The 12,281-nt window shown below is 45.2% G+C and overlaps 1 protein-coding gene across 1 annotated transcript in view; it reads right to left on the bottom strand.

The window, feature by feature from the left end:
• Nucleotides 1–5,565: 5,565 nt before the first annotated feature.
• The window catches only part of kalrna (kalirin RhoGEF kinase a), a 140,689-nt gene continuing 133,973 nt past the window's right edge, over nucleotides 5,566–12,281 (bottom strand). Inside the window, exons 60-68 of the mRNA XM_065962288.1 lie at nucleotides 11,698–11,860; nucleotides 11,489–11,610; nucleotides 11,253–11,384; nucleotides 10,910–11,071; nucleotides 10,676–10,754; nucleotides 10,544–10,595; nucleotides 9,767–9,915; nucleotides 9,543–9,681; nucleotides 5,566–9,381 (exon numbers count right to left, since the gene is read on the bottom strand). Coding sequence (XP_065818360.1) covers nucleotides 8,824–9,381; nucleotides 9,543–9,681; nucleotides 9,767–9,915; nucleotides 10,544–10,595; nucleotides 10,676–10,754; nucleotides 10,910–11,071; nucleotides 11,253–11,384; nucleotides 11,489–11,610; nucleotides 11,698–11,860 — 1,556 coding nt within the window. The 3' untranslated portion in view covers nucleotides 5,566–8,823. The remainder of the gene's footprint in view (nucleotides 9,382–9,542; nucleotides 9,682–9,766; nucleotides 9,916–10,543; nucleotides 10,596–10,675; nucleotides 10,755–10,909; nucleotides 11,072–11,252; nucleotides 11,385–11,488; nucleotides 11,611–11,697; nucleotides 11,861–12,281) is intronic.

Below are 12,281 nucleotides of genomic sequence, written 5' to 3'. Positions count from 1 at the left end.
TAAAGAGACAGGTGAGACTAAAGACACAGGTGAGACTAAAGACACAGGTGAGACTAATGACACAGGTGAGTCTAAAGAGACAGGTGAGACTAAAGACACAGGTGAGACTAAAAAGACAGGTGAGAGTAAAGAGACAGGTGAGACTAACGACACAGGTGAGACTAAAGAGACAGGTGAGACTAAAGACACAGGTGACACTAAAGACACAGGTGAGAGTAAAGACACAGGTGACACTAAAGACACAGGTGAGACTAAAGACACAGGTGAGACTAAAGACACAGGTGAGAGTAAAGACACAGGTGAGACTAAAGACACAGGTGAGACTAAAGACACAGGTGAGACTAAAGACACAGGTGACACTAAAGACACAGGTGACACTAAAGACACAGGTGAGAGTAAAGACACAGGTGAGACTAAAGACACAGGTGAGACTAAAGAGACAGGTGAGACTAAAGAGACAGGTGAGGTCAATCAGGGTGGATTACACAATCAATAAGACCGGAACAGAGGCGCTGCTTGCATGTACCTGCTTGGGGCCCCAGACCAGTAGGGGGCCCCTGAGGGTTCACAAACTTAAACCAAAGCAGCGGCCTAAAACATGCACATTTTGCAATGACAGCAGAAACCTCCCTAAAGGGGCCCCATCTGACAGCACTCACTCTCTTTGCCCTGCTCAGATGAGCATGCATCATTGCTGTGAACAGAATCGTGATGAACGCCGGTGTGAGGCCCCTCTAACTTATTTTTGCCTAGGGTCCCAAAAGACTCTTGAAGCGCCACTGGAAAGGAAGGAGAACTAGACAAGAAACACTGAGGCAAGAACTTCAAAATAAAACAGGAAACAGTAAAACCTAAACTTTGAATTGTTATAACAAGAGTAGAAAAGAAAACCAACACAATCAAACCGGAAATAATATCAAAACCCTGAAACAAACAAAATACAAAACTAAGCAAGAACAAGTCATGACAAATAACACAAGTCTGTCGATACTAACAACCAGAGAATCAGCTTCTGGTGTCTCTGGACGGGGCGACGGTCGCTCAGACTGTAGGCCCCAGGAGCAACATGCGCCCCCCCTCGTCTTTAGATCGTGAATCCATTTGGAATATCAATAAATAGTAAACATAAAGAAAACATGACAAAGTCCGTTGTGAAGGATTCAAACCCAATACAACATCATGAACGAAGACCAAATGCACTTGAACATTATCTTTGATTAACTGCCGTATGTTTGGTTCTTTGTGAAACAAACTGAAAATCATTTGCTGTAATTGTGCCAAGAAAGTTCTTGTATACAACGTTTATGAATGTATTTCCAAAAAAAGTGAAATACGCTTTGACAATCAACTTGGCTTAAAGAAAGAATGTGCGACTTTTTGATCCAGTAGGTGTCGCCCTTGAGCACCAGCATGAAACCAAAACAAACTGCTGTTTGGCCACGCCTCCTCCATACTGAAGCCTCCGCCCTCCTCTAGAGGACACCTCAAACCCCCCTCCACTCGTTTTCACACCAAAAGTTATGACTTAGAAAACACCATAATGAAACACCACTTAGCCCAAGCAGCAGACAAACTTGTCCTCGTCTCGAGCTGTAATCACCTCTGCATTGTTGTGTTAGCATGCTAATGTTAGCGCTCTTTAGTCAGCTCGTAGCTTCACATTGTTGTGTTAGCATGCTAATGTTAGCACTCTTTAGTCAGCTCGTAGCTTCACATTGTTGTGTTAGCATGCTAATGTTAGCACTCTTTAGTCAGCTCGTAGCTTCACATTGTTTGTGTTAGCATGCTAATGTTAGCGCTCTTTAGTTAGCTCGTAGCTTCACATTGTTGTGTTAGCATGCTAATGTTAGCACTCTTTAGTCAGCTCGTAGCTTCACATTGTTTGTGTTAGCATGCTAATGTTAGCGCTCTTTAGTCAGCTCGTAGCTTCACATTGTTGTGTTAGCATGCTAATGTTAGCACTCTTTAGTCAGCTCGTAGCTTCACATTGTTTGTGTTAGCATGCTAATGTTAGCGCTCTTTAGTTAGCTCGTAGCTTCACATCAGCTGGGTCCTGCATTGTTGTGTTAGCATGCTAATGTTAGCGCTCTTTAGTCAGCTCGTAGCTTCACATTGTTGTGTTAGCATGCCAATGTTAGCGCTCTTTAGTTAGCTCGTAGCTTCACATTGTTGTGTTAGCATGCTAATGTTAGCGCTCTTTAGTTAGCTCGTAGCTTCACATCAGCTGGGTCCTGCATTGTTGTGTTAGCATGCTAATGTTAGCGCTCTTTAGTCAGCTCGTAGCTTCACATTGTTGTGTTAGCATGCTAATGTTAGCACTCTTTAGTCAGCTCGTAGCTTCACATTGTTTGTGTTAGCATGCTAATGTTAGCGCTCTTTAGTTAGCTCGTAGCTTCACATCAGCTGGGTCCTGCATTGTTGTGTTAGCATGCTAATGTTAGCGCTCTTTAGTCAGCTCGTAGCTTCACATTGTTGTGTTAGCATGCCAATGTTAGCGCTCTTTAGTTAGCTCGTAGCTTCACATTGTTGTGTTAGCATGCCAATGTTAGCGCTCTTTAGTCAGCTCGTAGCTTCACATTGTTGTGTTAGCATGCCAATGTTAGCGCTCTTTAGTTAGCTCGTAGCTTCACATTGTTGTGTTAGCATGCCAATGTTAGCGCTCTTTAGTCAGCTCGTAGCTTCACATTGTTGTGTTAGCATGCTAATGTTAGCGCTCTTTAGCGCTCTTCAGTTAGCTCGTAGCTTCACATTGTTGTGTTAGCATGCTAATGTTAGCGCTCTTTAGTTAGCTCGTAGCTTCACATTGTTGTGTTAGCATGCTAATGTTAGCGCTCTTTAGTTAGCTCGTAGCTTCACATTGTTGTGTTAGCATGCTAATGTTAGCGCTCTTTAGTTAGCTCGTAGCTTCACATTGTTGTGTTAGCATGCTAATGTTAGCGCTCTTTAGTCAGCTCGTAGCTTCACATTGTTGTGTTAGCATGCCAATGTTAGCGCTCTTTAGTTAGCTCGTAGCTTCACATCAGCTGGGTCCTGCATTGTTGTGTTAGCATGCTAATGTTAGCGCTCTTTAGTCAGCTCGTAGCTTCACATTGTTGTGTTAGCATGCCAATGTTAGCGCTCTTTAGTCAGCTCGTAGCTTCACATTGTTGTGTTAGCATGCCAATGTTAGCGCTCTTTAGTTAGCTCGTAGCTTCACATTGTTGTGTTAGCATGCCAATGTTAGCGCTCTTTAGTTAGCTCGTAGCTTCACATTGTTGTGTTAGCGTGCTAATGTTAGCGCTCTTTAGTTAGCTCGTAGCTTCACATTGTTGTGTTAGCGTGCTAATGTTAGCGCTCTTTAGTTAGCTCGTAGCTTCACATTGTTGTGTTAGCGTGCTAATGTTGACGCTCTTTAGTTAGCTCGTAGCTTCACATTGTTGTGTTAGCATGCCAATGTTAGCGCTCTTTAGTTAGCTCGTAGCTTCACATTGTTGTGTTAGCGTGCTAATGTTAGCGCTCTTTAGTTAGCTCGTAGCTTCACATTGTTGTGTTAGCGTGCTAATGTTAGCGCTCTTTAGTTAGCTCGTAGCTTCACATTGTTGTGTTAGCGTGCTAATGTTGACGCTCTTTAGTTAGCTCGTAGCTTCACATTGTTGTGTTAGCATGCTAATGTTAGCGCTCTTTAGTTAGCTCGTAGCTTCACATTGTTGTGTTAGCATGCTAATGTTAGCGCTCTTTAGTTAGCTCGTAGCTTCACATTGTTGTGTTAGCATGCTAATGTTAGCGCTCTTTAGTTAGCTCGTAGCTTCACATTGTTGTGTTAGCATGCTAATGTTAGCGCTCTTTAGTTAGCTCGTAGCTTCACATTGCTGTGTTAGCATGCTAATGTTAGCGCTCTTTAGTTAGCTCGTAGCTTAGCATTTCATGTAAACTGACACAGAATGAGCGTGATGTAAAAACTCTTACTAACATCCAAATAATCAGTGAGTATGTTCTTCTTCTTCTCTCTAGTTCTTGACTAAAACAGCTTTTATACACAAGGGGAGGAGCCGGCCGTCCCGTCCATGTAAACACGGCTCTGACAACAACACAGCCAGCGGGACTCGAGCTTCTCCCTCATTGTAGACAGTCAGGACTCAGAGACACATTTACACAGGACAGACTTTATGATTTATTGATGTATATATGATATTTATATAAATATTTATTTATGTATATATGATATATATATGATATATATATATATATATATATCATATATATTTATGTGTCTTTATCAAATTCTGTGTTAAGCTCATTAAATCAAACATTACTTTTTGTATTTGAGTTTAAAATATAAATATTGGTATCACACATTCTCTCCGTTAATGTCCATGGGTCCTGTTAGTGCAGGTGTGTGTGTGTGTGTGTGTGTGTTTCAGGTGTCTGTGTGTGTGTAGCCTGTCTCTCAAACACAGAGTGATGAATCCTCTGACATTAATAAAGTTTGTAAGATTATCAGAACCTCACCTCAACATTCACCACTCCACTCTTTCGTCCTCCTCCACTCTTCATCGAGACGTCAGCCATCTGATTCAGCTCCACTTCACTGTGACGTTAAACTCCCTCCTCCTGCAGTCCGACTACGAGCACTACACACACACACACACACACACACACACACACACACACACACACACACACACACACACACTCGGTCATGGGATTACAAAGAAGTATTTCATTAACTGGAGCTGTATTAGTGGTCAAGAGGTGAACCTGCTGCGATGGCATGTCACACACACACACACACACACACACACACACACACACACACACACATACACACACACACACACACACACACACACACACACCCTTCTGTTGTGTTTTGAGCTTTGAGTTTAGTTGTAGCTGTGGTCAGCTTTTTGCTTTGACCTGAGAGCAGGGCAGTGTGTGTGTGTGTGTGTGTGTGTGTGTGTGTGTGTGTGTGTGTGTTTGAGAGAGAGAGAGAGAGAGAGAGAGAGACAGATACCCTCTGCCAGCTGATCCTGAAGCTCCGCCCTCAAATCCCAGTGCTTCAGGACACACCCCAAACAATCTGGCCCTAAAAAAATAATGTTTATGTAAACTCCTGGAATATTTTACAACATTGCTTTTATTGATTTTATTTTCTTTATCTCATTTCTTGTTGTTTATCGTTTATGTATGTTTTCTTGGCATCATTGTAAATGAGGGTCGCCCTCAATGATCTCTCCGAGAACTTAAATAAAGGTTGATGATGATGATGATGATGATGATGAGACCATAAAGGGAAGAAAAAAATCAAAATCCAACTCTGTCATCTAGTGTTCAAAATGGGTACTGCGGTCCAAATTCCCCACAGAGCTGATGCAGGATAAGACAGTCAGAGACCCAGAAGGTCTGGTCGGCCGTCGGCTCTAGTCTTTGAGGTGTGTTCAAGTGCAACTTTATGACCAAGACAAAGGCGACGCCACAGACGGCCTTCGTCCCCACTTCTTCTTTGCCGTCTGCTCGGTGCGTCAGGGTCTTGAGGGGTTAATATAATATAAAAAAAGAAATGAAGGACACAAGACAGACGATGTATTGATACCTTTGCATGGACAAATTTAATATAAAAAGTTCAAACTGAGCTCGACTTGATTACATGTTGTGTCATTTCCTATCTTCTGAATATGTACCCCCCCTCCCCCCCAAAATGACAGTTTCAGTTTAACATTTTTAAACCACATAAAACAAGCAGGTATGTTAAAGACTTCACAGGGTGTAGGCGGTTCATAGCTTCACGGTTCAGATCTAAATGTTGGACTTGAAGACGAAGCTGCTGCTCTGCGTTCTTCATTTCCTGTGAAGATATTTTTCTGATTCGTGCAGCATTTCATTCATCTACAGCATTCAGCAACATCAGCTTGTTAGTTCACACAGATAGTTTGCAAATGTCGACGACACATTCAGAATCAAAGAGAGAAAGTCGTTCTCCTGTTGGAGGATTTAAACGTGTTGATATAATGTTTACAGCATGATGATGATGAGATTTCTGTTCCTGTTTTGTTTCCTCACGTCGTTGCAGGTTACAGAAAGCAGACATTTCAAACCTTAAACATCCAAAGTCCCTGTGAGGAAGATTCAAAGAGGAGTTGAATCTTCATGTTTCACAGTTAGCTGAAGAGATCACAAACTATCAGACGGGACAAAGTGAAAGCTGCTTCTATGGATCAGTGTGTTTCTTACATTCTGCATCCTCGTCTGCAGGAAAAAAAATGCTCACTGTTCAACACTAAATGCTTGTGTGTGTGTGTGTGTGTGTGTGGGGGGGGGGGGGGGGGGGGACGCTGGAAGGAGGTGAGCTGAGGGTGCTGCAGGAGTCCCTAAACTCAGGAGTATTAAAACTCATCGACAGCTGGTTGTAGATGAGTTTTTGGTGTCAGATGGATTTATTGATTTATAAAACCTGAGACAGAACTCGACTTAGACGACTTCCTGCAGCCGCTAAAGATGCTAACCACAGGCTAACGTTACGTCTCAATCTGTTCTGAATAATATCTGCAGGGATGTCGGTCTGCTTCTCGCTCGCCCACTCTCTCCCTCTCTCTCTCTCTCTCTCTAACTGGCTGCTTTGTATCTGAAGGCTGCTGTGTGAACTAGCGTCGTAAAGACGTACCCACTTCTCACCAGATGACCTCGACTCTCGATCAGTGAAAGACTTTTCTCAGCACCACAAACTAAACCTGAGTTCCAGCGTCCCTGATCGAGGGCGGTCGGGTGGATTTAAGATGAGCGTTGTAAAAAGCGAAAGCATGGCGGTGAAAGCATGGCGGTGAAAGCATGGCGGTGAAAGCATGGCGGTGAAAGCATGGCGGTGAAAGCATGGCGGTGAAAGCATGGCGGTGAAAGCGGCGGGACAGCACTTGTGATGGCAGAACACATTCTACAAGAAAAGTACATTCATCAGTAGAAACAGGACATTAAACCATTCAGAGAGCCAATCAGCAGCCACGATTTGAGAGCCAATCACGACGAATGACCAAACAGAAAAAAAAAAGGCTGAAGGTGGAGTTCCGTCTCCATGGTAACACTGAACGCCACAGGGTCTCTAACCTGATCTCTAAACCGTCCCTGGTGGATGAACATGCAGCTTCTCCCTGATTACTCTACGTCTGTAAACTATCTAAACATTTTTGGGACAAAGTTTTTGTAAACAGTGAAACGAACGAATCAAAGGTGACCTAAAGGTTTCAGTCTCAGCGGGGGTCTCTTTAAGGTCCTTTAAGATCCAGTAGTCCTTTAAGATCCAGTAGTCCTTCAAGATCCAGTAGTCCTTTAAGATCCAGTAGTCCTTTAAGATCCAGTAGTCCTTCAGTGTTTCTTTCAGGAGGCGAGTCAGTGATTCTTTTAATCTTCTATGAGAGTTTCTAACCACAGCTTGTAAAGTCCAGCAGCCGGTCCCAGAGGTGAGTTCACAGACCTGCTCTGGTCCTGCCCCCCCTCCTTAAATAAAAACACACACAGCTATTTCACACACTCACACACACTTTGTCCTGGAATAAATAAGCATTCAATTAATAAAATAAAGACTTCACACACGGCATGGTTCAGGTGTCTGTGGTCTGAGATCCTCTGTGGGGTCTTTAAGTGCTCTGATCAGAAATCAGTTCCACAGCAGGAGTTCTGGACGTGCAGGAAGTAATGAAAAGAACGTTTCACTGCAGTGAGCAGAACATCTGAATGAATGAGAGAAACCTCATCACACCTCGATCACACCGCTCCTCAACGCTCACTTTTCTAACTCGCTCTCTTTTGTTTTCGGTCACATGCAACAACTTAAGATCGGAGAATATTTCTCTTTTATGCATTTGATCTTGTTTTTGTTCTCTTCAGTCGTTAATCAGAGTTTCACATTAAACCAATCTGACAAATTAAAGAGCGTTAACGAGCTGAAAGCTGCGATGGCGGACGTTAACTTTATATTTAAGTTGATTTAGCAGCTTTGTTTCTTTAATGAGCACATTACTGTGTCCTGTGATATGAAGAGCACGCTGGAGAGGATAAATAGGCTGAAAAACAGACTTTAAGCCCTGCCTCCCCACGTGCCCACTCTCTTCTGATTGGTCAGCTCTCTGGAAGCCTTCTGGAGGGGCAGAACGCTGCAGGGCTGCCAGGGGAGGGCTGCTCTCCAGAGCTGGGAGAAGAGAGTCTCTGTAAGAGGTTTCAGAGGCTTGAAGCCGTCTGCTGAAATTCTTAGTTTCATATCGGGGAGCTATGGCGTGATTTACAGAACGAGGCGTTTAGCGCCCCCTGCAGACTCATCCTGGGATTACTCCAACACACGTTTACCTCATGATCTGAAACTTTGACCATGTTTAGTTTGAACATGCAGCATTGAAACACTATGTGAGAGTTTAAGACGGGGATCAGCAGAACAAGGAGACTTTAACCTTCTTTAGATCCGACTTCAAAGATAAGAGAGGATTAGCATAACAAGCCCCGCCTCCTTCATGTCGCCTGACGCTGGAAAAATAAGAATTACAAATATAAATAAATATGTCGCGTTTGCTCACAGTGAGTTTGTTCTAAATGCTTTTTGTCTTTCTTTGGGTTCTCGTCGAGGGCAGCTGACGGGCGTCACGTGACATGGCGCCCGGTGGACTCTGATCAGACGACGTGTTAGAAATTAAATTAACAGATATGAATCTCGTCTCTAAGGGGGGTGTGGCCTCCTAGAGCAGCGAGGAGATCACGTTCTGCATCACAGGAAGGATTCAGTCTCACTCACACAGAAATAAATAATAAATAAATGCTTGAAACATGTTTGTTATTGTTGCCCGTGGCGTCCCCTGCTCGTGGTCACAGCGTGTTCCCCATGCTGCTGCTCACCAGCCCTTTGATGTTCGTGATGGGCCGGACGTCATGCAGCTGTTTCCTCCTGTCGATAAACGTGGCCAAACGTGTCGTATCCAGCGGCGTCTTGGAGTACTCCCCTCCGTGGGCGCCGCCCCGACCCACCCACGGGTGCTGCAGACAGGACGTGGCGCTCGGCCTCTTCCTGGGATCCTGCTGCAGCGACGACGACACGAAGTCCCTCGCCGCCTGACTCACGTTGCTGAAGTACTCGTCGGGGAAACAGAAGTCCAGGCGGCAGATGTTGACGCAGGTTTCCTCCGGGGATTCGTCCAGGAACGGGGAGACGCCGCTGAGCGTCACGTAGGCCAGCACGCCGACGCTCCACACATCCGTTGCCACGGAGACTGGCGTCCCGCGGATGAGCTCGGGGGCGGCGAACTCCGGGTTCCCGAGCAGGAGGTGGACGTAACGGCGGTGAGCGGACAGCTGGACGGCGTCACCGAGGTCGATGAGCTTGATGCTCGGGGTCGGAGTGCGGAGGTCGACCATGATGTTCTCCGGCTGCGGCGGCGAGGAACAAAGTCACAAACACACGAGAGAGAGAAAGGAATTTACGTCAAGAATGTTTGTAATCAAATCCTTCCTTTTTAAAAAGACAGCAACAAACACAGCAGGTGCCCCCTCCCCCCCAGCCTGACTCCGCCCCTGCAGGTTTCTCTTACCTTCAGATCCAGGTGTGCCACTCTGCAGGTGTGAAGGTGCTGCAGCGCCTCCAGTGTCTCTTTGATGAAGAACGCCACCTTCTCCTCCATCAGCTCATCGTGGGCGACGAGGTAATCGAGCAAACGCCCGTCTTCCAGCCTGACAAGCAGAAGATTCAGAAGAGTTTAGATCCTCCTCAGGAGTCTCACAACAAATCTGTTCCTTTAGTTTCAGTCTAACTTACAGCTCCAGGATCAGCATCAGAGAGGTGGGGGACTCGTATGTGTCCAACAGCGCCACCAGCTGGTGATTCTGAACGTGTAGGAGGACGTCTGCCTCATGAGCCACCTGCTCCTTCTTCTGCATCTTCTTACTCACAAACTTCACGGCAACCTGAGCGGGAAAAAAGTGACACGTTCCAGTCGAACATAGAGACGAGCCAAATTCTTACATTTCTAAAATGGATTTCAGCAAACAGGAAGTGTGTGAGCATTTAACCCTCATGCCTCACTCAAATGTTTCCTCTTCATCTGCTCATCATTTTGTCTGTTAGTGGATACGGCACACATTTTTGTAAGAAAATCTCTCTCTTGACACATTTTGGAATGCGCATTTTATTTTTTTAATAGATCAATAGAACACTGAAACATGTTTACAACCCTCTGAAGTCACTAAGGACAAAAATGTCCACTTACAAAAACTGATATAAAAATAGAACAGATTTTTTTCTACTTTTTTCTGCATAAATCTCTTAAACAACTTCAGCCCTGCTCAAGATGATCAAATATTGAATAATTATCAGGAATTTAAATTCCTATTGAATGTTTGGTAGTTTTGAGCAGGGCTGAAGTTGTTTAAGAGATTTAAGCAGAAAAAAGTAGAAAAAAGATCAATCTGTTCTATTTTTATATCAGTATTTTGGAAGTGGACATTTTTGTCCTTAGAGACTTCAGAGGGGAGTAAATTAAACTGAGCTCCGTCTTCACCAAAAAAACCTGAAAAGTAAAAATGGATGTGTTACCTCTTTCTTTGTTGACTTTTGTTGACATTTTCTCACCACAGAGAAGCGCCCCCTGTTGAGGAGACAGAGGAACAACAGTCAACATCTGGAATTCAAATTTAAAGACACGTAATTTAATGATTGAGAGTTTACCTCCCGATCTCACAGATCTCAGTGAACGCAGACTCAAAGTTTTCTTTCCACTGGATCCCCGTTCCATCGTAACCCGAGTCTGGACAGGAAAGAGTCATCAGTACAACACTTTATCTGTGTGTGTGTGTGTGTGTGTGTGTGTGTGTGTGTCTGTGTGTGTGTGTGTGTGTGTGTGTGTTTGTGTGTGTGTGTGTGTGTGTGTCTGTGTGTGTGTGTGTGTGTGTGCAGACGTACTGGTGCTGGACAGCGTGACCATGTTGGAGGCCTCGGATGGCGGGCCGACCCCCCAGCGGTTGGACGCTCTGACTCTGAACTGGTAGTGACCTCCGGGGATCAGAGTGTCGATCTGCACACACTCCTCTCTGCTGCTCGCCACCTGCTGCCAGATCAACGAGTCTGAGGAGGCGAGGAGGGAAAGTTTAACCATCTACACACACACACACACACACACACACACACACACACACACACACACACACACACACACACACACACACACACACACACACACACACACACACACACACACACACACACACACACACACACACACACACACACACACACACACACACACCTTCCTGTCTGTACTCCACAGTGTAGCTGCTGACTGTACAGTGAGCCGAGGAAGCCGGTGGCGTCCAGTGGATCATCACCGCCGTGCTGCTCGCCTCCTGAGCCACCGGCCTCCCAGGGGCTGCTGGGATACCTACAGAAGGAAAACAAACACATGAGTACTCCTCCTCATTGGTCTTTCACTTTTACTAAACGTTTTGTTCCACATGTTAAGATGCTTGTTTTTAATCCTGGTACCTTGCACTTTGATGGAGGCGGAGGAGGAGGCGGAGCCGTGGTCGTTCACGGCGACACAAGTGTAGATGCCTGTATCCTGAGGCATGAGGTTACAGATCTTCAACAGGATGTCGCCCGTGTCCCTGAGGAGAGGAAGAGGAGGACGCAGTGAGTCACATAGCAAGAGGAATGGGATTAAAGGGGTTAGGAACACGTGCGGTCTGCGTTACCTGATGTCGATGGTGAAGCGGCTGTTGCTGGTCACCGGGTTCTGGTCGGGACCCTTCAGGGTGACAGAGGGTTTGGGTCGTCCACAGACTTTACAGCAGAGAACCACCGTCTCTCCGAACGCACAGACCACATCCGACAGAGGGACGAGGAACTCTGGCGCCACTGAAAACAGGAAACACCACGATCTGAACTCGTTCCTCTGCTCGCACTTTGGTTTTTAAAGATTGAACATTTATTTTATTTTATTTCAAGATGATAATCTCCATTGAGCTACAAATCTATGAGCCTCTTCATGAACAGTTACGCCCCGCCCACCTGTCAATCAGGTCAGCTACACGCCTTATTGTGAATAACTCTTATCCTTCATCAAATCAAAACTGATGAGTCATCAAAACATTCACCCCCCGTACAGTGTGTGTCCATCCAGACATGAGCTAATCACACCTATTTGGTTTTTTGAACCAGGCTGTAAACATGTTCATCTCTGCTGTAAAAACAGGCTTTTTAGAATGGGTGTGTATGTGACTTCCTGTGCTTCTGCAGCCAGCCTCTAGTGGACACTCCAGGAACTGCAGGATTTTTT

This window comes from Labrus bergylta, chromosome 13, assembly GCF_963930695.1.
Source record: "Labrus bergylta chromosome 13, fLabBer1.1, whole genome shotgun sequence".
NCBI lineage: Eukaryota > Metazoa > Chordata > Actinopteri > Labriformes > Labridae > Labrus > Labrus bergylta.
This window is presented reverse-complemented; position numbering and strand designations above follow the sequence as displayed.